General features: G+C 40.4%; 1 protein-coding gene across 1 annotated transcript; it reads left to right on the top strand.

The window, feature by feature from the left end:
- Window positions 1-322: 322 nt before the first annotated feature.
- Window positions 323-24642, top strand: NR1D2 (nuclear receptor subfamily 1 group D member 2). Its single transcript, XM_087824918.1, has 8 exons — window positions 323-419; window positions 8117-8383; window positions 8759-8847; window positions 10867-11011; window positions 12760-13379; window positions 15046-15231; window positions 17537-17747; window positions 21256-24642. Exons 1-8 carry the CDS (start codon window positions 404-406, stop codon window positions 21450-21452), a joined length of 1731 nt encoding a protein of 576 aa, XP_087681044.1. The 5' UTR covers window positions 323-403; the 3' UTR covers window positions 21453-24642.
- The last annotated feature ends 512 nt before the right edge of the window (window positions 24643-25154 follow it).

Here is a 25154-nt window from a genome sequence, read left to right as displayed (position 1 = left end):
GCGGGGGAGGGCTGGGGAGGCGGGGAGGCGGCAGGGGGCGGAGTCGCCGCAGCGGCCGGCGGGCGGCGGGCGGAGGGAGGGGGTGTGTGCGCGGGTCACATGGTCGCGGCCGCCCTCCCCGCCCGCGCCCTCGCTGCCGCGGCGCGCCGGCTGCAGGAAGCCTCCGCGCCGCCGCTTTTGTTGTCAGGGTCCCCGCGAGGAGCGCCGCTCGCCCGCTGCCGCCGTCGCCGTCTCTCCCTGCAGCCCGCTCCGCGGCCGCCAGTCCCGGGCGCCCTGCCCGCCCCACCCATGAGGAGGCCCCGCGACCACCGCTGCCTCCAGCCCGGGGCGGCGTGGCGCTGAGGAGGCGGCGCTGCCCACTCTGCGGGAAGCGGGCGGCCTCAGCCCCCTCCCCGAGGGCACCATGGAGGTGAATGCGGGTAAGAGCCGGGCTGCGGCGGGTCGGGGCCGGCGGAGGGGGCGCTCGGAGCCCCTCGGGGCACTTCCGAGAGCGCCGGCCAGGGGTGTCCCCAGCGCCGCGGGGTGGGCTGCTGCGCGCGGCGATCCCGCCGGGGGCTCGCTCCCCGTCGCTCCCCGGGCCGCCCCGCGGTCGCCCTCCGGGTTCCCCGCAACGCCGCAGCGCGGCTCGGCGGCGCCGGCCCGGCCCCCCCCTCACATGGCCGGGCCGCGCGAGCCACGTGCGCGCTGTGTTTACGTTCTGCGGCGCGCGGGCGCCGGTTGGCTGGGCGGGCGCGTGACGCGCCATTACATAATGGGCGCTGAGGCGGCGGCGGCGGGCGGGGACACGTGAGGCCGCTGGGCTCCGTGACCCACATTCCCCGGGGCCGCAGGGACACGTGGGGGCGGGGGCGCGCGCGCGCGCTGGCGGGGACCGCGGCGGCCTCCCGGGAGGCCCCGCCCTTTGGAACCCTCGGAGCTGTGACGTGGCCGCGATTCCCTCCTCCCCCGCGGGGTGGTTCAGTGCGGAGGTGGCCACGCGCGTGCGCGCCGGAGCGGGCCGTGAACCCCGCGGGCGCGTGGCCCTGGGGCGGGCGCGGATGCCGCAGTGCTCCGGCCGCTGCCCGCACGGCGGGGAGGTGACCCCGATGCGCGAGCCGGGGCGCAGCCGGCGGACGGGCCGCAGACCTTGCGGCTGCTGAGGAAGAGCTGCGGCGTGAGGGCGCCCTGCGGGACAAAGGAGGCGCTGGGGAGCGGCGTGGGGCGTCCCGCACCCGAGGCCCTCCCCGAGTCCTGGGTGCCTAGATCCCGAGCCACGCCAGGCAGCTGGGACTACAGCCGCCCTTGTTATGAGGCTCCTTCACTGTTTAAAAGAGATGTTTTCCTCCGGGACGCGACCTGTCGTACATAGCTTAAGTCATAAAAACCGGCTTGAAAATCCGTTTGGGCTGGGAGCCTTCCCGCGAACCGTCCCGCGCATCACTAATCATGCAGCTCGGGAGCGTGGTCGGGGTGACTCAGGCGGCCCTAAGCGCCCGAGACCTTCCGTGAGGCTGGGCGTTGTTCATTTCAGTTAATTTGTTCAAACCCATAGGCTGCTGACCTTGCTTGAACCTGATGAACAGAGTTTGGCTTTATACATCTTTTCTTGTTACATTTCCTGTTACCGTGCCATGGAACAGTATTTTACTTCCCCCCTTTTGCCTGCCCGTGAATGATGGCCTTTATACCTGAAGCCAATGAGGGTGCAGAAGCAGCCCGTTTTTATTAAGTTGTATGCTGTAAAAAGCATGCCTTGGTAGCAAAGATGTTGTGAATTTCCCACCAACAGGAAAAGTCACTTTTAATTACCAGTGGGCCTACTTAACCTTTGAGGCTATTTTAAAAAATTGGGTAACTTTATTACGGAATTAAACTCTTACTTGATAGGATTTGAAGGTCATCAGGTTCACCCTCTTCTCACCCAGCCTTTAGCATGAATAAATTCTTCCAACTTTGCAACCTCATAATATGGGCAGGCTCAGGTGATTAGAAACATTTTCTCTGGTTTGAATCTTCCTGGAACAATATCACTTATCTTAATCTTGCCTTTTGAAGCTCCCACTATAAAACTTCCTTTGGAGGACTGTCCCCCCCTTCCATTTCCAATTCTCATCTTGATTTTTGCACAGTTTTTTTTGCTTGTTTGTTTTTTCCCTGATCGTCACCCTTGTTGCCCTTGGGGCTGTAGCACCTATAAAATGAACAGGCTTCTGTGGAAATGGTTGGACAGTTACCAAGTTTGGGATTCTGCTGCAAATGAATTCTCTGGCAGACTTAGTGTTTTAATGTAGCATATTGCTTTGCTGACTCACAGTAACCTTGCAATCAGTTAGGACCTTTTCATGTGAACTTTTGAAGCTAGGTTTTATCCATTGTGTGGGTAATTGACTTTTAAGCATAGCTGTTTGCAGTAGTCTTTCTTTAATTTTCTTTTGTTTCTTTTGGCTCCAAGTTCAAGCTGTCACAAGCTGTTGGTATATTAACCATTTCTGTCATCTGTCTGTCAGAGGGAGTTTTGATAAGCATTCCCTTTAACTTTCTTCAAATTGTAAATGTTAATTACAGTGGAGCCAAATTCATTGCTGACTGACACACCTCAGACCCTTCCCTTTGGATTGATATCATTGTATTAGTCAGTATACATTCAGCCAGTGACCATTTCATCTAACTGTCCTATAATTCATGACACAGTGCGTCTCTGCCCTCTCCATGACTATTACATATGTGAAAGAGAAGTGGTAGAAATTGACTCATACATTTTTGTCACAGATAGGTTTGGATTGTGTATACTTGATTCTTTAACAAGCCTACATAATCTTTGAGGATATATGTACTACTTGGTGGTCCTGTCTTCTTGGGGGTGAAGGCGATACTGTGTGGATCCACTTGGTTTGCAGTGGTATAGGGTCATAGCTGGCGGAAAAGGGCAGGTGTCAGCTGAGCTTCTCAATTTTATCATTGCACTTTCTAAATCTCGTTGCTAGTGATTGTTGTGATTTTTTTCCCGATACTAGATTATACTTGTCGTCCCCTTCCAGCAATTTACATGGAGACAAAAACCACTATTTAAAAAATAAGACCTCCTCTCTTTTTTGTCACCCCATTGTTTGTTATTTTAAATAATCTCTTACAGGGCACATCACTTAATGATTCATGTATTCTTTTAAGTCCTCACTTATTGTCACCTCAGCTGTTTGCCTCTCATCTCTGCCTTCTATAATGCTCTTGTGTGATCCTCAGCAGTTCACAATTATGTATATGAAAATGCTCACATTGCACTGGAATGGTTAAGATAGCTGTTTCCCCAATTGGCCTATAAGGCTTTTTAGGGAAGGGACCATGCTGTTTTCTAGAGCCCTGACATTCAGGACACAGTTGGAAGTTAAGTGTTTCAATTAGATTTACTCTACCATCCTGTGAGTAGAAATTATTAATAACCTTTAATTATTTAATTAATTTATTTTTAATCCTCATGCAAGGATATTTTTTCCATTGCTTTTTCAGAGAGAGTGGAAGGGAGAAAGAGACACGTCGATCGGTTGTCACCTGCATGCGCCACAGTTGGGTCAGGGATCAAACCCGCAACCAAGGCGTGTGCCTTTGACCGGAATTGAACCCAGGACCCTTCAGTGGGTGGGCTGATGCTCTAACCACTTAGCAAAACTGTCTAGGGCTGTTAATAGCCTTTTAAAATGAGAAAAGCTTCTTGATGGTAAACATAATTTTGATCTAAGTTACAAGGCAAAAAAGTATAGTCATGACTTGAACTCACCATGCATTCCAGGATAGTGGGCAGTGGAAGTGGGAGGGTTTTGATGATAGGCAATCCTAGAATTGGGGTAAGAAAAGCCCAGTATATGCAGGGGCAGTGAGTGCTTCCCAGTAAGACAAAATTGGGTATTGACTTCTGGCTTGTCTGAAGTTGACCACTGGGTAAGCCCTAGCCTGGGAACCTGGCCCAGCTCCACAGTCCTTTTCAACTAAAAATAGAGAAGACTGCCTCAGCTAATTTTAGCTTGAGGCATCTAAGAAGTATCTTCTGCCTGTTTCTGAAGGTGTTGGGATATGCTGGTTCGGGGATTTTGCCTTTCTTGCTTTATCACCAGAAACTCTGTGTGTAAAAAGCACTTTAATAATTCTCATTTATGAGCACCATTTCATTTCAGTCTTGTAATAACTGGTTTATAGAAAATGACTCAGGTTTAGAGAGATTGAAATTGACTTGCTTGCCGAGGTTTCTCAGTAAGAGATAATTGTCTATCCTCGAATTAGATAGCCTTAACTTTCAACCCTGGCCCTGCCACTTAGTAATTGTATTACTTAACCCCTCTGAGCTCTGAGTTTTTCCATCTGTAAAATGGGATACTGGAAAGTAATTCACAGGGTTCCTTTGAAGATGAAATGTGATGTGAAATTGTGTCATTTCATTCTTGACATTCATTAGGTAGTCAGTGACTTGTAGTTTTCACTTGCCTTTCTTCATTGGATTGAGAAACTACTAGATGTACATTCTAGGAAATTAAAATTTAACCCGTTTTGGTTGCTAATGATCATGTTGGTAGGTTGGTGTTCTGGTAGCAAGTGTAGATGCTGTAAGACAACTGAATTAGTGTAGAAGGTCTTGCTAGGAGAATATAGCTGCTTCTAGATGGGTCATCTTTGATTCCATGGTGCCTGGCACCAAATTCTTGTTGTAAATTATTGTTGAACTCCCAGAGATAGGAATAGGATCTTAACTGGATTGATAATAGCTCAGTAATTTTTCTTCGGTTTGATTTTGGAGCTTTTGCAGACGAAGGTGTGTTTTGGGTTATAACAATACCTTCCATTTCCTAGTCAGTGCTTTAAATTAGTTCTTAAGCTATCAGGATAGCTCTGATTTCTAAAAAAAATTTTAAGTTGAGGTAGTATGAAGACCCTGTGAATATAAATGGCTAACTCAGATGCTGGCCCTAGGAAAGTCTTCTAAGGAAAACCATCACTTTCTCGTCTTTTATCCTCTTGAGATCTTGGGAAGTGAATTTACTACCTAAGGCAGTAGATTGGAAAAGTTAAATAGCTATGAGACCTTTGGGAGTTTATTCAGGGCTAAGGATAATATTTTTCTTTTTATCCTACCTGAGTGCAGACACGTGTTGAAAAAGCAGCAGTTTGCTAACACCTGGAATTTCTAATGTGAACATCAGATTTCTAGTTTTATAGAAACAGGTGGCGTCATGGTTTTTACCTGGGAACATGACAGTTGATGGTTTCCAGTTTAAAATTGCTACTCTTTGGATTTGTAGCATATTAAGGGTAGTCAGGCAGTTATGTCAATGAAAACATCAATCTGTAAAACAGTAGGTCAGTTTATGATTGAAGTCACTGGTTGTAGCCATTCTTAAACTTCATGGTGCAAAGAATTGCCCGAGGAACTTGTTAAAATGCTCATTCCTAAGGGGGCCTTCTCTCCTCTGGGCAGGGCCTTGGAAATGTGTATTTTGGAAAAGCACCGGGTAGTTTTGATAATATACATTTTACATAATCTCCCTGGATAATGAGAATCAACTCAAAGTTAGGAAGCTTTTTCTTCTTATGTTTGGAGTCTTAGGACCTTTTATATTTTAATATCAGTGGTAGATGAAATTTCTGCTGTTAAAACTACCCTTGGTCAGTTTTTCTTCCATAGAGCACAGGTGAAGTAGTTGGCTTTGTGGCAGTGGTTCTCAGACTTTGCTGTGCATCAGAATCACCAAGGTGGTTAAAATTCCTGATTCACTAGATCTGGAGTGGAACCTGAGAACTTGCATTTCTACCAGATTCCCAGGTGATGCGGAAGCCCCTGGTCCAGGCACCACACTTTCAAAATGACTGGTTTATAGGTGGGGACCACATTGCAGGACAGATACTAATTATCAAGCTCTGGCTTCATTCTGGGCAGGTGATAAGTACATGCTAAGAGCATTTGGGAAGTGGGTCAGACTATATAGAAAGAGCAGGTTCACACCTCCAACCTCAAGACTGATACAGTGCACATGCATAATGAATGGAAAGGTGGATGGGTTAAGACTCAAGTGCACGTAGTTGCATTTATGCATATTAAATTTGTGTATGGTGAACATTTGTGTTTTTCTTGGCATAGTAGGCACCTGTCTAGAAGGTTGTAATCAAACTTCCTGAGAGTTGTGTTTGTGCTTCACTTCCCAGGGGCTTGCCAATCTGGAATATAATAATTGGTACATAAATACATATCTGGTATCCAATTTCAACATGACAGACTAAAAGTGACTAAATGACTAAAATTCCTCTGGCTGTTTTTTTCTTCTCTGTAAATGGAAATGTCTTTCTGTTCTTTGGAATTGTTTTGGCCTCAGTATTTTGCTGAGTGCATGTATGTCTCTGTGTGTGTTTTAAATGACTTATAAAATGTGTCTTTTATCTAAAAAAAAATTGGGGAATCATTTCTTTTAAGCAAGGAAAGTTTTATTTCAAAGCGAATGCTTAATTCCCAGTTACTACTTTGGGAATGTGCAAAATTCTCCACTTATTTCTTGGTATAGTCGTCTAGATTGCTGTTAGAAATGCCTTGTTTTACTGGCAGCTTCCTAGAAATGTTTTATACTGTTTGGGCATCTGTCCATGTTATTAGACATGGGCTTCACAAAGGCTGAGAAGTAGGTCTTAAAAATATTTATGGCAGGTTTATTACCTAAAGCACGTATAGAGAATTGAGAGATGTTGTCTGCACAGCTAGGTTTATAGTCTACTCGAGAAATAGATGGAAATGGGTAAACAGCAGGGCTGAATAAGAGCTCAGGACAGAGATGGAAGAGATAACTTGGCATCTGTGGCACATTGAAAAAGCCAGTAAATGTTCGTCAGTGATGGAGGGAAGGGGAAAAGAAACCACGGTAGACCTTGGCAGAGAAGATGAGAATTACTTGTTTGGCCTGGGATTTGGAAAAATAATGCATTTGGCTATGAGGTTACTCTTGCAACATTTTATCTCTTCGAGTGAAGAAGTTTGTACCCTAGGAATAACTTTAAATGCTATTTCTTAACCTGCAAGGTTTATGGTCTCTAAGACGGCAAGGCCAGTTTTCAGAGGGGTTGTGGAAGTTAAGTTGATGACATTGTGAATAGTGTTTGAGAGTAGTTCCGTGAAGAGCGCAGTAACAAAGCCTTAATGTTAAAATCTCTGATAGCCTGCGTTTTTCCTTCTAGCCTCTTTAACATTTACTGTAGTCAGAAGAACAAGTAGTGAGTCTGGATTCCTTAAGAGCTGTTTAGAGATGGATAAGTGTGTCTGCAAGTCAAGTAGATGGAGAAGGGAGAGTGGAACTGGGGTTTAGTGATGATCATAGAAGTCTTCAGGGAGCATCAAAACAGATTCTGGGAGCAGCAGCTATGAAGGGTCCTCCATTTTGAGAAAAATTACTTTATCCAGAATTCCAAATGCTCCATCTGTTCTTTTTTTAAAACATGTCTTTATTGATTTCAGAGAGATGAAGGGAGAGGGAGAGGAAGAGACATCAATGATGAGAGAGTTATTGATTGACTGCCTCCTGCCCTCCCCCCCCCACTGGGGATTGAGCCCGCAACCTGGGCATGTACCCTGACCGGGAATCAAACCTCGGTCTCCTGGATCGTAGGTCAATGCTCAACCACTGAGTGATGCCAGCCAGGCATTACATCTGTTCTTGATTAACCTGTGTTTTAGCCAAGTGATGGGGAGGCAATTGATGAACTAATTGTTTCTAGAATTGTGTCATATAAAGGTATAATGAAGGAGACAAAGAGAGGACCAGAACCAGATATCTTCACTGCCAAAACAATTTGTTTAAGCTATATAGTCACTCAGGAAGGTTTTTCATTCATATTAGGAAAAGATGGGAAATGAAAAACTGGATCTGTGTGTGCTAGTAACTAAGCCCTTGTGAGAGCCTTCTCACTTTTTAAGTCAGTGGGAATTATATGGGCTTTCAACTTTGTGGAAGCAGGAATTACAATAGGAGATAAGGAAGTAAGTTATTTTTCCTTTTGGGATAAGCTGATATTTAATCAGTAACAAATTTCTAAAGTTAGTGACTTTACTATTCAGATTTGCAAAACTAGAAAATATTATGTATCTAATTATCTGATTTCTCTTCTTTTCTAGGAGGTGTGATTGCCTACATTAGCTCTTCCAGCTCAGCCTCTAGCCCTGCCTCTTGTCACAGTGAGGGTTCTGATAATAGTTTCCAGTCCTCCTTCTCTTCTGTTCCATCTTCTCCAAATAGCTCTAATTCTGATAACAATGGTAATCCCAAAAGTGGTGATCTCTCCAGTATTGAAGGCATTCTGAAGAATGATCGAATAGATTGTTCTATGAAAACAAGCAAGTCAGGTGCACCTGGGATGACAAAGAGTCATAGTGGAGTGACAAGTAAGTTACTTTAGTTTTCTTTTTTTAAAATATGCTTTTATTCATTTTAGAGAGAGAGAAACATTGATTGGCTGCCTCCTGCACACTCCCTACTGGAGATCAAGCATGCAGCCTGGGCATGTGCTCTGACTGGGAATTGAACTGGTGACCTCTTGGTTCATAGTTTGATGCTCAACCGCTGAGCCATGCTGGCCGGGCAAACTGTGATGTCTTTTGATTTGTTAATTTGGTGTAAATAATTTTCTTTTACACAATAAAAGTATATTTGTATCTATTTAAAGTACTTACAAATTGAACAAAATAAAATATTCAGTTGGATAAGAAAAACAGTTGAAATTTTTCCCATCTTCACTTTTGTTTCTGTTTGTGCCTTAGAATTTAGTGGCATGGTTCTACTGTGTAAAGTCTGTGGGGACGTGGCATCAGGATTCCACTATGGAGTTCATGCTTGTGAAGGCTGCAAGGTAAAGCATGCTTTTGTTTCTTTAAGCTACTGATTCTGGGATTAATAAATTGGAGTTAAGTTTGCCAGTTTCCACAGTGGATAGTCGGGGAGGAGGAGAGAAGCAAGCTGCTCCTTTTTAAGTGTTAAGCATTTTTGTTTAAAAATATATTTTTATTGATATCAGAGAGAGGAAGGGAGAGGGGGAGAGAAATGGAAACATCAATGATGAGAGAGTCATTGACTGGCTGCCTCCTGCACGCCCCCTACTGGGGATCGAGCCACAACCTGGGCATGTGCCCTGACTGGGAATTGAACCTCCATCTCCTGGATCATAGGTCGATCCTCAACCGCTGAGCTACACCAGCTGGGCAAGTCTTAAACATTTTATGTAGTATCTAAACATAACTTGTTTTGAAAAATATATTTTTAATTCAGTGAAAGTATTTTTTAAAAGCTTTTGATCAAAATAAATTTGCTATCTCAAATTTAATTATGGTATGAAACCAAGTGCACAAATTCTGTTTATTAATGTGTCAGGTTTAATCCAAACTTTGAATAGCCCTTATCGGATATGTTGTCATTCTGCCACGTCAGGTACTAGGAGTTGGGAATAATTCCTAGATACTTACAAAAATGTATCTTTGGAAGTAATGCTAAGTGAGTAAAAGAAACTTGGATATAAATTGAGTCCTTGGGAAAGCTCATTGTATTTGTAAATTTAGATGAATATTTCTTAGAGTATCTGTCAGATAATTCCAAGGGAGATAGTCTATACCTCCTACTTATATCCAGGGACACTCTCTTTCCCTTTTTAAATCTGGCACACTCTTTTCTACTGAGTATTGAAATTAACATGGCCAAGGCAGATGCTCCTTCTGCTCTCTGACTGAAGGCTAGAAGCAGGAATCCAGTTTGGCAGGATAGTGAGTATACATGATGAAAGAAGAAATATTTTCTAGGGTGGTTCTGAATGAGTTGTGATTTTGGTAGGTCTTAATGGCCAGGTCACTTAACAAGCTGGTCTGTATTTTCTATAGATGTGGCACGCATCCACTGTTTTAAAAATTATTTAAACAGCATTTTTTGTTTTCCCTCAAAAATGTGATGTGATTATGGGGCAGGCATCATTCTCACTTTATAGCTAGAGAAACAAAAGCACAAAGCAATGAGTCAAATTGTGTATTCTTGATAAATACACATACTTGTTCTCTACCCTCTTTAAGGTAGTCTAACATATATTGTCGTGTCCCAAGTATAGTATTGCAGTAATAAAATATAAAAATGTGTCCTACAATTACTAATATAGAGTCATAAAATGTGTGGTTAGGTATGATATTCAAGGAAGCTGCAGTTAAGATACTTTTGGTAATAGTGTTCTTGACTTTTCCATTCTCCTTGGAACTGTTAAGCTGGAGATCTTTAAATACCTATCACAGCACATGCGCTCAAATTGTTTAGTGAAAACAGTTATCTGTAGCCATCTAGCTGGGAACTGTCTTTCCTTGGATCATTAGTTGGTCTGTGGGTGTGGTATGACACTTACCTGTTGCTGACAGGCAGCCAGGAACATCTGGTATATATAAGTAGGCCTTGCTGGTGTCAGCAGGTAATGATCCAGGAAAAACCAGGCTCTACTAACATAGTCCTTAGTTCCAGTGAAGAGATTATAGCTATGGAGCATATTTTTATGTCAACTCTTTAAAAATAAGTCATATTTCAAGAGCTTTGGAATTTGTATGTGATTAAAGTTGAGCTGGAAAATGTGGCTGCGGGCAGGGGCTGGTAACGGTAAAGTGTAGTACAAGGGATACTTGGAAAGCAGCAAGATTCTGCAAAAGGAAGAAGGAGGTACTCACTGATACTACTAAGAATCTAGTTAAACCCCATATGTCAAGATTGTATTTCCCTCGGTTCTAAGCCAAAATTATTTCTCAGGTGTAGCTAGTAATACTGGATAGTTAGGGGTTGGGGGTGGCTGCTTATAAGGAGTTCATCTGGATGTTTTTAAATGAATGGGTACATCTTCCTTTGTTCTTAGGGTTTCTTTCGGAGAAGCATTCAGCAAAACATCCAGTACAAGAAGTGCCTGAAGAATGAAAACTGTTCTATAATGAGAATGAATAGGAACAGATGTCAGCAGTGTCGCTTCAAAAAGTGTCTGTCTGTTGGAATGTCGAGAGATGGTATGTTTCCAGTTTAAAGAGCGTTCTTTCTTAAAGCATATGGAGCTTAGCTTTTATTCCTTAGCATAAACTAGAGCTGTAAACCAGTTACCAATGGCCCTCTTGTGCTTAGGGTGATGCAGGTTTTAGAAAACACATTTTAATGCCTTGTAGTTTGCCAAATTCATTAAAGTCAAATTTTGACCTCAACATCCCAGGAACAGCTTTTGGCTCACTTCTTTTTTTGTTGGTTCTTGTAAAAAAACCCATTTTTTTCTTTTTTACCCTGTACAATTTGAATACTTCCCCCCCTAAAAAAGGTTTAGTTTTTCTTGATGTAGGAATCAGTGGCTCTTTCTCCATAATTTCTTAGCATTGCTGATGAATCCATTTCTCTTTATGTGAACTATCTCCATCACTTTCTCAGCCCTGAGATAATGCGCTTTTAGGGTATAGATTCTGAATACATTGAAAGGAGATGCAAAATTGAAAGAAACACCAGGGTCTGGAGCAGAGGAGGTTGCTCAGTTCTGGCGTGAAACTGAGCAACAGAAAACAGAAGTTGTGGTAATTTGGGGGACTGTTAGTATTATCTGTGGATGACCTCACTGGAAGATTTGACTCTTCTATTGTGTCTAGGGAGAACATTTGTGGATAGTCTCATTCTGTTCTGTGTAATATTACAGAAGAGTAGGAGGTTTTCAGAGGGATTAATTTAAGTGGGGTTAATTAAGATTTGCTAAGAGTGAACCTCATATTTAGGGGGAGGGTCATTTAAGCAATTCCTTAGGTAACTCTAGTATCTTACCGACCCAGAAATGCAGTGTTGCAATAAGGAGCTTCTTGAATAACAGATTTCAAGAAAATGAAGTTTGGGATTTTTAATTGCCTGGAAATTTTTTATAGTACTAGAAATAGTAATCCAGAGTTGATGGATATTGTGATTACCCCAAGAGAATAAAAATGGCTATCATTTGTAAAGGAGAGGGAGTAGAGGTGTAGAGTGTGAAATATGATGAAATTGTTTGTCTGATAATGTCCCAGAGACACTTTGATTAGTAAGGCTTTTTTGCTGGGTGAGTATATTGAATTTTTATTATCTTTGTGTAAAAGACTAGAAAGAAGCTTTTTTCCCCTTTCCCTCTGGGATAGGAACGTTGGAGACATATTCTAAGACTAGCCTCTAAAATAACGGAGGATGGGTGATTGCATGTTTATTTCATTGATTTTAATTAAAATCCAGCAAGTTGATTTTTCAGTAACTGCATTTCTGTTGACTGTGTTTTGCTGTGTCTTGGGAATAAGGTTATGAAAGTGAATTGACAAGGGTCAGATGCTCAGGGATTGACTGCCTGTTAGGTTCCACTAGAGTTAACGGATGCAGGTAGCCGAATCCACGTGCCTTTTTAAGAACTGAGCCTTCAGCCTTGTTAATAAGGTGCTGTGCAGTCCTGCTGGTCTGTTGCAGTCTCTGGTTTTCATTAGTTAATTTCAAGTTTCTTAGATTTTGCTTATAAAACACCCGAGAGGTAGATCATCTTAGCTTTGTTTTTGGAGAAAGTGGAAACGTCTCCCCCTCCCCTCCCTTTCACTTCCTATGGTACATCAAAAACAACTAGTAAGTTTAGAATAATTTGTGTTAGAGACATGTAGATACTCTTTACTTGTGTGACTAGAGGCCACAGCTGTTAAAGATAATTTTGTGTTATTTTTCTTTATAAACAGGTCGTATTTAGAATATAGATGTTAAATATCTTTTTCTTCAATAGCTGTTCGGTTTGGTCGTATTCCTAAGCGTGAAAAACAGAGGATGCTAATTGAAATGCAGAGTGCGATGAAGACCATGATGAACAGCCAGTTCAGTGGTCATTTGCAGAATGACACATTAGTAGAACATGAACAGACAGCCTTACCAGCCCAGGAACAGCTGCGACCCAAGCCCCAGCTGGAGCAAGAAAACATCAAAAGCTCTCCTCCTCCCTCTTCTGATTTTGCAAAGGAAGAAGTGATTGGCATGGTGACCAGAGCCCACAAGGATACCTTTATGTATAATCAAGAGCAGCGAGAAAACTCAGCAGAGACCATACAGCCTCAGAGAGAACGGATTCCCAAGAACATGGAGCAATATAATTTAAATCATGACCGTTGTGGCAATGGGCTTAGCCATTTTTCTTGTAGTGAGAGCCAGCAGAATCTCAATGGACAGTATAAGGGGAGGAACATAATGCATTACCCAAATGGGCATGCCATTTGTATTGCAAATGGACATTGTATGAACTTCTCCAATGCTTATACTCAAAGAGTATGTGATAGAGTTTCGATAGATGGATTTTCTCAGAATGAGAACAAGAATAGTTACCTGTGCAACAATGGAGGGAGAATGCATCTGGTATAGTGAAATCAATTTTTTTTGCTCACCTCGTATCAAGGAAAACTTTGAAGGTTTTCTTCTATTTGGGGAATATACCAAATTCAAGGGTGGGAGGGGGGTGTCAGAAAACCCAAGAGATTTACAGAATCAGTTCTGTGCAGTATTTTAGGTCAAATACTTTTAATAAGCATCATTTGTTGAATGACCTAATTTCACAGTTAGGTACAAGCATGTGATTTCATTGATACTTTGGCATTAGGATTTTATGTAAAATATGGATCATGCAGAATTAGTCCTTTAATTCTTAGAAATCCCTTTCAAAATTTAAGCATTCTAATTAATCACTACTTTACTAGCTTTGGGGTTTTCTCTAAGGGCTCATCTTTTAGCTTGCCACAGTAATTCCTTGATTTCTATGGAAAGAGTTTTCTTTAACCATTACAAGGAAAAAAGGTCTTTGGATATAGAACATGGATGTTTTACTGTGTGAGATTTTAGGAATATTTTAATAGGCAGCTTCTAAGGATTTTCTCAGACTTCATCCTATGAGATGAATTAATGTTCATATCATTCAAGTTTTTTCATCAAATACAACAGTCTACATGAAAGTACAGTGTTTATGTTCAGCCAAAATTTCATCAAAAGCATCAGTACTGCACCATTTCCAGTTTAAATTACGAGGTCCTTTGATAGTGCTTGGTATTTTCCACAGCCAGGTAATTAAAGCCTTTTTTATATTTTCAAAATAGTTTACTATACCCCAATTCTTATGTTAGATTTTTTGGTCACTTGCGAGTATTTGATCCCATGGATCTGAAAGGTGACCTTATATTTTCTTAGATTTAGTGGCTGCCTTAAGGAGGGGAAAAATCACGGTTACAGAGTCATTTCATTTCTAGATCTCTTCGATTTAGTGGAAATTTAAAGGCTGATTTTACTAATAGAGTTTATAGTGCATACTTCCTAATCTTTTTAGTGCTTTTATGCCTTCTTTAGCTTCCTATTTTTTCCTCCCCAGTCCTCATTGAGAAGTTGTATCTCCAGTCATTGCTTCCTAATTGACTTAAGTGGAGGTCAGTGCTCACACCATTAGTTATAAAATAAATGGTTAGTGACCCTTTTAAAAAGTGAGGCTTCTCTCTTTTCCTCTTTGAAATTACAACATTGTAATTGTGCCCATTTAGAAAAAAGTGAGTTTTGAAATAATAACTAAATGTGGACTTGGGTTCTAGGCCTGTGACTTCTAGGTGTACTTGGATAAGTCACTAAACTTCTTAGCGTCTCCTTTTCTCATCCAACAAATGGAATCATAATATCTGCTGTAACTAATAGGATTGAGAATCAAGTAAATATGTGTGAACTTTTTTTTAAAACCATGAAGCCAGCATAAGGTGGCAACAGTATTACAAAATAAACTCTTCAACCTGTGCAGTGGGTTCTTGAAATAGCTTGTTATAGATCTCATTTTCACTTTTGGCTGGCTCTTTCATGGTAACAAGTTAATTGCTGCTTAAATTAGGTTGCTGTGAGGCTTTCTGTCATAAGGTAGAAGAGCTAAAGAGAAAGTGCTATTAGCATCTCAGGGTTATTTTCACATCGACATTTCCAGTGATTAAGATGCCACTTCTGAAATTTCTTTACCACCTCTCACAATTTAAGAGTGTTTCTGTTTTGTGCATGCTAGGTTTGTCCAATGAGTAAGTCTCCATATGTGGATCCTCACAAATCAGGGCATGAAATCTGGGAAGAATTCTCAATGAGCTTCACCCCAGCAGTGAAAGAAGTGGTGGAATTTGCAAAGCGCATTCCTGGATTCAGAGATCTCTCTCAGCACGACCAGGTCAACCTTCTAAAAGCTGGCACTTTTGAGGTAGGTTTTGCTAATCTTGAGTATGGATCCAGGGCATGTAGTATTTTATCTTCATGCACATTTTACTTTTTTTCTGAATGAGTACTTATAGTCCAGAGGCTGAAACTACCAACAAAAGAATGACCATCTCAGGATCTTGAGAAAGAGACTAGGTAAATGCAGTTATTTAGGACTTGAAATATAAATGCTCTGTATTCCCAGCATATGAACTTCAGGTTCTAGTATTGCTTTTAGATGTGGTCTTGGTGGATCCTGCAGAGTGGTGGACACCTACTGAAAGCCTAGCCTGGAGTTGACTATGTACAGAATACGAAGGGTAAATAGAATGTGGTTTTTGTCTTTTAGGAGATTATGGAATACAGGATGGGGCAAAAGTAGGTTTACAGGTGTTCGTATGGAAAATAATACAACAATTAGTAAATAATAATATGAGAATAACTTGTGTTTTGTGCACACTACTGTAAACCTACTTTTGCCCCACCCTGTATTTGGCAGATGTGTCAGACATCTCTCCCGTTGCAGCTCAGATTTTCTTGGCCTCACCTCCAGAATCCATGGCTACTTTTTCTACTCCAGCTTCTCTTGCTGTGATTCCTTCTTCCTGGGCTTGGGGCAACTCCTGTTGCCAACTTCACTAGGACACAGTGCCTCTCCTTGTGCTTAAGTTAGGTGCCTAGGTGCCTCTCACCTGACTGCCTCATGGCCTCCCTGTTGATGCTGAGGTGTGAGAAGCCTCATGACTTGCTTGGAGCTCACTTATGCGTTGTTTGAAACGTAGGTGGGAAGTTGATGTTTGGTGGGTGAAATCTTTGATGGGGGGGCGGAGTAGGGAGCCATTTCTGCCTAATGGTCCCACGTGATTGTTTTTAGTTGTTGTTGATACGTGGTGGCCGGCTCAGTAAGTACTGCTAATTGCTCTCTTTGCTTCCCTGTCCCATTTCCTTTTTTCTCACTCTTGTTTCCACATGTGCCAGTGCACACCCCATATAAACTTTTGCCTTAGGCTCTGTTTTCTGAGGCACCTGGCCTAGAATAGAGAAGAAGCCATATTCATGAATGAAATATCAATGGTGTGATTCAAAAGTAACACCTACAGGTTAGGATTTTCAGCATAAAGGAAAACATTACACTTAAGATTTAAAGCCAGAAGGTGAGTCAGTGATCAAGTTCAATTCACCCATTTTTGAGGGTAAGTAACTATGGCCCAGAGAGGTGGAGAGACTTTTCCTGGATTACCAGTAAATTTGTAACAGGGCTAGATACAAACCCCTAACTCCACGACTTGTGTTCTTTCCTGTTCTTTCTGCCTTGTGATTTGCTTGGGATTACTGTGTTCGAGGCAGCACCATCTTCATAGAAGACTTGGCCGCTTTTGGATTGTCTTGGGTAAAACAAGTTTTTGCTTGGGAGCATTGCAAAGAGAAGGTGGTTCAGTGTTCCGCTGAGAGAAATATGTGACAGATGTCACCATTTAGTATAGTGGAGGGAGTGCTGTGGGTAAGCAGTTGACTGGTTTGGTTCAGATTTCGATTATAACTTGGTGTCTAGAACATTTTTACTACTATAAATAGTTTTCTTTGTGTATTGTCTCTTTGGGCTATGATTTCTTTTCTTTTTTTAAATATATCTTTATTGATCTCAGGGAGAGGAAAGGAGAGGGAGAGAGAGAGATAGAAACATCAATGATGAGAGAGTCATTGATAGAGCCCGCAACCCGGGCATGTGCCCTGACCAGGAATTGAACCCCGATCATCTGGATCCTAGGTCGAAGCTCAGCCACTGAGTCACGCCCGGCCAGGCTGGGCTATGATTTCTTGAAATGGTCTAATTAGAGTTCATCGGCTGTGTTTGCCTTGGCTACATTTGGTGTTTTGATGTTTCCAAGTGTTGCTGCATTGAAATATTGCTCTTTTTACTTAGGGCTTAGAGACCATGAGATATACTTGGTAGCTTAAAGAGTTTCTTTAATGCCTTTGGCCAAGGCCCAGTTTCAAATTTCTTGGCATTATTGCCTGCTTTAATTTTGTATTTGCATTTCAGAATCTTTATTGATAGAGTTGCAGGGTATCACAGGACTTAAGTATTTTGCCACTGGTGGCTAGAATTTTTTTTAATCTTCTTGGAATATTTATTGCTTTGGTGAGAGCTTGCCTTAAAGAAATGATTTGGGGTAAATAAACTCAATTTTTCCCTTACAGCTTTCTTTTATATGTAGAATGTTTCTTAACTGACTTGAGTGCTGAGGCAATTCTTAGCCTTGCTATTGAACTTCTCCAAATACATGTAAGTCGTCTTCTTTTTCCAGGTTTTAATGGTACGGTTTGCTTCATTATTTGATGCAAAGGAGCGTACTGTCACTTTTTTAAGTGGAAAGAAGTACAGTGTGGATGACTTGCACTCAATGGGAGCCGGGGATCTGCTGAACTCTATGTTTGAGTTTAGTGAGAAGCTGAATGCCCTCCAGCTTAGTGATGAAGAGATGAGTTTGTTTACAGCAGTTGTCCTGGTATCTGCAGGTAAGCAAGCTGGTTCAAAACTGTGCCCCATCTAGAATATAATGACCAACTAGGGAGAAGGTGGCAGGTTAATGAGGTTCCAGCAAGCTCTGTGGAGGGAAGGAGGCCTTAAGGAAGATGCTAAGCAATGTCAATCTGTTATTTTTGCATAATTATTTTTAAATCATGGCAGTGAAAGTCAAAAGTGCTATATAGTAATAAAATGATGTTTAGAGCTGGGCCTCATATTTACTACTCTTAGTCTAGCTCTTGTTAATGATTTTTTATGAGTTTAAATCATTATTTTATTTTTGGAACATTGCGTTTCTCCAGGTAGGTGGTTTTAATATGAATCTAAGTTTTAATTAAAATAATATGTGCATTACTTGTTAGAAGTATCAGGATGTATTAGTGTGGTTTGTTACAACAGTTGGTGAATTTTCAGTTGTAGGCTTTCACCCAGCTTTGCCACTGAATTTTATGTGTGACTTGGGTATAAGTACTTTTATCCTTTTGGGTCTTGGTTTTCTCATCCTATGCAAGGCAAGGATTGTATCATGTGAGCCTAGCATGGGGCCATTTACTGTTTGAATGAGTGACCAAGATTTTTGAATCCTAACATTTAATATTTACTTATGAGAGTCATTGATGATGTTTCTCAATTTCCCTACCTTGCATTGATATTGCTGTTATTTTTGATCAAAGTATTTCAATTTAGACAATAGCTATTAAGGTAAAGATTACTCCCAATAGCAAATTTGAAATCGAGACAGTACTTTCCTGGGGACATATAAATAACTGCCAGCCACTTTTAGGTATCACTAACTTTATTTTAAAACATTTATTGAGAATTTTATAGTATATGACATACTTAAAGCTTCCCATTTGCTTCCAACTGTATAAATATGCTGGGCACTGTGAAAGTATAAGTTGTGGCCTTGGTTATTTGGCTAAACTATAAATCAGTAACTCTTAAGAGAGTAAGTTCTTTGTGTATTGTAAAGGGACCTGTACATCAGTGGTGTAAGTAAAGACTCAGGCCATTTGGAAGTGTAATTTGGCTACTTTTTCTGATCAGCTCTACCTGGGTAGCTAAAGATGCACTTCTGACATAGGGATAGTATGGAAGGAATGGAAGGACTGTGTCAGGAAAGGGATACCTGCTCTCTCAGTAACCTTGTAATGCCTCTTGTACTTTACCTTTTTACAGTTTCTTGATAAGTAATTAGTAATGGTTTGAGTGGACTTAAGATTAGTGAATCTATTATTGTGAAACTAAAGATAATCCATATTTGTTAATTTCTTTGTCTGATGAATATGCCTTATGTGTTAGGTGCTCAGGGGAAGACAGAACAAGCATTAAACCACAAATTTGCTCTCAAAGTATTTATATTCTATTTGGAGAGACAGAAGTAATACAGACAGCTTCATCTACTAAATGGTGTGGTTTTGACTGAGGTAAATAAGAGTTACAGGAAGGAAGATGGGCTTTGTGGGGAAGATGGAGGTGGAGCTAGAATTTGAAAGGTGAATTTTTAGGTTTTCCCAGCAAAAAAATCATGGAATGGTGTGGGAAAACACGAGGTAGGGCAGGGGAAGGGCCAAACCTGATGTGTACGTCAAGGAAGAGGGTCCAGAAGGCTTACAAGTTAGGGAAGGACCAGGTCATGGAATGGCAGCTGTGAGAACTAAGCAGAGAAGTAATAACTAAATGGGACAGCAGAAAGTCAGTGGCACTTCCTCTGGAGAGGAATGACCAGGCACGAACAAAGTGATGCTTTAACATCACTTCTGCGTTATGGCAGGTGGATTAGGCAGGTGAGTCACTGGAGCTGCAGAGTCAGGCTGAGAGGCTTTGAATAACTTTAGGTATGAGGCAGTGGAGTGAGTGCTTCTGAAGTGGGCTGTGGCAGGGGAGGTGGAGGAGGAGGGCTGCTTCCCGAGATACGCAGAGGGAGGACTGGGGCCGGGGGTGAGGCAGAGCTCCGTGCTGGGAACTGGGCTATCTTCATTTACGTTTCCTTCATAAGAATTACCATACAGTTCAAATCAGTAGCCACCAACTTGTTTCTTTTTCTGTAAGAATTGGCACATAGTGATCAGATTTATTAAATGGCATCTGTGAGTCTATTTTCATTTTTTTCTGCATTTAGAATTAATCACACCCTTCCCTTTACTATTAAACTTTTAGTCCGTGTTCTGAGTATTTGTTTTGCACGTTACCTTGTTAAGCTGCCAGTAACAGTGGAAGACTGCCTCAGTCTCCTTGTGAAAATGAAAAGAGGGTGTAAATGGCCAGAGAATTTTGCTTCCTTGGAGAAGTCTTTTTCTTATTAATTACAACTCCCTGTACTGGGAGCCATTGACTATTTCTTGCATACTACTGCCTCCTATTGTAAAGGGAAGAAATAGCCCTTGCTGATGAAAAAAGTCAGTGGGCAAACAACATAGGTTTGGCAAATTTTAAGATACTTTCTTTTATTGCTGTTTTTACACCACTTATTAACACTTGTATGATGAGCTTAATAAACACAGTATGCTAAATGAAAGTGAATACAGGTTAATTTAACTAGGTATTCAAGTTGCATGGCATGTTAGCTATCTATTACTGTATAACCAGTTACCCTAAAACTTAGTGGCTTAAATATGTATACATTTACTTCCTGCAGTTTCAGAGAGTTAGGGATACAGGTATGGCTTAGATGTGTGCCTCTGGCTCGAGGTTTCTTAGGAGGTTGTAGTTAGGCTCTGGGTAAGACTGTGGCCTCATAGGAAGGCTCTACGAGGAAGAGTCTGCTTCCAGGCTTATTCATATTGTTGTTGGTAGGATTCAGTTTCTTGCACGTTGTTGGACTGAGTGCCTCAGTTCCTTGTTGCTTTTGGCTGGAGACCACTCTCAGTTCCTTAGCATGTGGGCCACTCCATAGGGCAACTCACAGCATGGCATCTGGCTTTGCAAGTGCCTAAGATGAAAGCTACAGTTGTTTTGGTAATCTGATTTTTTTGTTCATTAGTGGTGAGTCAGGAAGTCTAGCCCACTCAGGGGAAGAGGGGTGGTAGATACACAAGGACCAGGATACTAGGATGAAGGGATCATTGGAGGTTCTTTTAGAGGCTGCCTGCCACACGTGGTAACAGACAAATGTGGTTGTATTCCATATGAGGTGAAAATGTATTTCTCAGCTACACTTTTCATTTTATTTTGCTAATAAGGAGCAGTTGAAACGAGCAGATGGCATCTAATGTTAAAAATCAGAACCTCTAGTTTTTTTGTGAACAAAAATACTTAAGCGCTAAACGATTTTGATTTATCAAGTGTACTATGTGATGTATATCTTTATAATAAATAGCTACAAAAATTTGCCATTGGGATTTTAAAAACTTTGTCAATTATCTTTTGCCTGTGTTCCAATGTATAAAACCTTGTTTTGAATTCATTAATGAGATTGATGAGCAAGAATTACATTTATATTTAATGTTAATAACGTATCCTCTCATTCCTGTTTCTCTATTCCTTACTCTCCATTAGATCGATCTGGAATAGAAAATGTCAACTCTGTGGAGGCTTTGCAGGAAACCCTCATCCGTGCACTAAGGACCTTAACAATGAAAAACCACCCAAACGAGGCCTCTATTTTTACAAAACTTCTTCTAAAGTTGCCAGATCTTCGATCTTTAAACAACATGCACTCTGAGGAGCTCTTGGCCTTTAAAGTTCACCCCTAAGGCCTTTGTTGTTTAAACATGAACTGAGTCATGCTAACTGTACATTTTGTGCTAAAATGCTTATTTATATGTGTATACTGTACCATATGTGGAGATACAAAACACCTTTAAGACAATACAAGATTGTAGGCTATCTCTTAGTCATGCAGTAGCTGTTTGGATTGAGATTTTTTCCAGCCATGATTAGACAGTGACCGCATTTCCCTGATAGACCAATCAGCTGTGTCGCACTTAAACTGGAGAAGTTACACTGAATTATAGTTACACTGAATGTTAGACACTTTCATCTGCCAAAACCAAAAACTATTTTGATCTCCCTGTGGTATACATACAATGCGCAGTCACAAGTATATGAGGACTTAAAAATTAATCCTTTGTGGTAGAAGTTCTATTGTATGATAGAAATTTGATTTTACCACAAGACTATTTGATCTGGTAATTGGAGACTTTGTAGGTTAAGAGATTTCCTTGTCTGTGTTTTACTCTGCCACTGTTAAAAGTATGACCCCGGGCAGGTTACTTGGTTATGGAAAATGAGAATTGATAGTGTTCCCAATGCCCCATCTCACAGAGATACTAAAAATGTAAAGCATATTTACCTCTTGGGAGATAGGCACTATGTAAATAAGGTAAAACTTTTTGTTACTATAATTATTCATTATAATAATCTTTTCTGATTTGTAAGCATTTCTTAGAAATCCTATCACAGTCCACACCAATCTGTTATTCAGGGTTCCTACATATGTGTGTGGTGTCATTCTGGCACACACATAGTCAAAGTTTATGGGTACATCAGATACATAGTATGTGTACATAATATGTATGTGAATATAGTTATACATAAATATATTTCTTCACAATATTTTAAACTGTGAAGAACTTTATCATACAGTAAACTTAAAACAAGAGGTGTCAAAAGACCCAAATTAGGTGCATTTTACCTGTTGATGACATAACCATTGCTTTAAATGTTTAGACAGTAGAATATTGAACTTACGCTCTATTTTTGTTTAAGCAACACTTAATGTAAAAGTGCAACAGGCAGTCGAATCCAAATTTCAAAGAATATGTATTTTAGAGTTCATCTTTGGTAAAGCGTGGTTCAAGGTACTAGTAGTTTAAAAGTTTAGTCAGATTCTTACCTTGAACTAAAAAAGGTAACATTGCTGCCCCTTATACACATGCTGCGGCTTGATCATAAATACTTTGATTCTTTCTGGAGAACTAGCCAATGTTTAAGAAGGTCAGTTAAGATGTTGGCGTGCGTGTGTGCATGTGTGCGCCCCGAGTCTACTTCCCCCCACTAAATAACACTACAGGGATTTTGTCAAATTAGATTCACCTATAATTTGGAAAATCATTTAGTATGTGACCTACAGGTTTAGAAGTGGTATAGTCAAAAACATTTCATTCACATTTCTAATATTGGGCTTTATTAAATAGGTAAGATCAACCTCTGTTTATGGGAGTAGGAGAAATAGCCAAAGTTGAGGATTTTACGTATGTTTTTCTGTTTCCCTAGAAAATAGCAGTGGTTTTTTTTTTTTTTTTTTTTTTTTTTTGGTAGGGTGTTAAGGATTGCCTTCTATATAATTTTTGGATTATATAAATTTGCAAAAAGGAAAAGAACCCACTTTACTGTACTCAACCTGTTACTTTAATGACATGTGAGCAGAATGCCTTATTTTGTAATCTTGTTTAACTTGTTGCGATGGGTAGTTGAATTCCTGTGGCACTAGTTAAGTAAGTTAAAAATAAAGTTAAACCCTCTCATTATGAAAGAGGAAAGGTGATGGTGATGTCTGTAATACAATATAAACCATAATTGTGATTTACCTTAAATAGGTATGACTTTTATGGGATATACAGTATAGTTTTTGTGAATTATTTACATGATAGCATTATCTTTTTATAATTTTTCTTTCTAAGATAAATGCATAGTTTTATTCTATGGGGAATAGAAACAGCTTTTTGAAATAATACCGAAAACCTCAAAGATCATCTTGATTCTTAATTTTTGCCTTTTACATAAGCGTCTTTATAACATGTATCTTTAAAACAATTACTAAGTCTTTAGGAATGTGTAACCAGAACTAAGTTAGTATTGCCTATAAAACCTTAGTTAGGTTCAATATATACATGTATACTTCGATGTATAGGTATATAGATTTGCATTTTGTCTTGTACAATTTTATTTGAATGAATTCTTCCTGTAGGTAATGGGAAACAAAATGAATAGTTCATATGCCACTCATAGCATTTCTATATTTGAAAATAGCCCAACATTGGAACTTCTAATTCTAAAATTAAACCAGCAGTCTATTACAAGCACATTCTTTGATTGGGTCATTGGTTATAAACTTAGTAAATACAGAAAAGACAACCAGTTTTAGGAAACTTCTGAGTCTGGTGGGACACTGTTGATTAATATTGTACTGTATGAATTAAGTGATGCTTTAACTCTCATTTTTACATTTTAAAGTTAAAATATGGGCATTATGTCAGCAAACTTAAGGGCATTATGTCAGCAAGCTGAAATGTTTTTCCCCTGTGCTTTCAATGTGTCTACACGATCTGAGAAGACAATTCAAACTTGTAGAGAGCAGTAGCTGAGGGGGAAGGGGTAACATCTAGGAATGCCGCTCTTCTTATGGTGGTGGTTTAATTACAGATTAAAAATTAGAAGGACATTTCAGAGGAATAAGTGTATAGCTTTCATATCTACGTTTCAAGAAATTACCATTGTAACGGTATGATTTATTTTATGTAAACATCGTTGCAAGGCAAGGTGTAGAAGCTCAGCTAGATTTATTCCTGTGCACGAGAGTAAGTACCTATTCAATTACTCTTTTTCTTTTCCAATATAAAGTTTGCTGAATGTACAAGAAGAGTTTATCACTTAGGATATAGAATTTTTTTTTAGGGGTTGGGGGGTGGGGCTCTGTCAAGAAATGACCTATAAACAAAGATAATCTTGATTTGATCTGAAACAAAACTTGAAGCTGTTCTTGAACTAACATGGAAAAATAAAATGGTTCTTCTAAAAAAATGATAGAAATATATTGACAAGATACGAATTAGGTTTATTTTCTACAAACTGTTATTGATGACATGGATAATACCTTCATGTTTCTGAAAAGTAATCTGTACATGGAGGGAGGGAATAATAAATATTATTTCTAACCAAGTAGTTTCTGGTATCCTTCTATCTCGATGTTTTTGTAAGAGCATTTATAATTTAACTTACTCCTTTCCCCTGAACATAGCAGAATCTCTTATGTAAATCTCTGATTTAGCATAGGGGAATGTCTATATGCAGAGCCTTTTTTTTTTTTTTTTTTAAAAGAAGGTTTTAGAGTTTAGAGATTCCCAAAAGGACTGTTGCCGTTTTCTACAATGCCAGCTGATAGTGGTTCACTGTATCTGATAAGGTAGTCTTTCTAAAGACTACCTTAGGTTCAATATATACATGTATACTTCGAAGTATAGGTATATAGATTTGCATTTTGTCTTGTACAATTTTATTTGAATGAATTCTTTCTGTAGGTAATGGGGAACAAAATTAATAGGTCATATGCCACTGTTTCTGGGAAGGAGTTGGTGAGAGAGGAAGGGGGTATGTGATTTAGTGAAGAATCAGCCTTGGCCATGAATGGGGTAAGGAGCCCCGCCCCCCCAATCCCTTCGCTTTCCTAGTGGTGG

Source organism: Miniopterus natalensis, chromosome 15, assembly GCF_054644295.1.
Source record: "Miniopterus natalensis isolate mMinNat1 chromosome 15, mMinNat1.hap1, whole genome shotgun sequence".
In the NCBI taxonomy this organism is placed as follows: Eukaryota; Metazoa; Chordata; class Mammalia; order Chiroptera; family Miniopteridae; genus Miniopterus; species Miniopterus natalensis.
The sequence above is the reverse complement of the archived record's forward strand: the minus strand, read 5'-3'. Positions and strand labels throughout refer to the sequence as shown.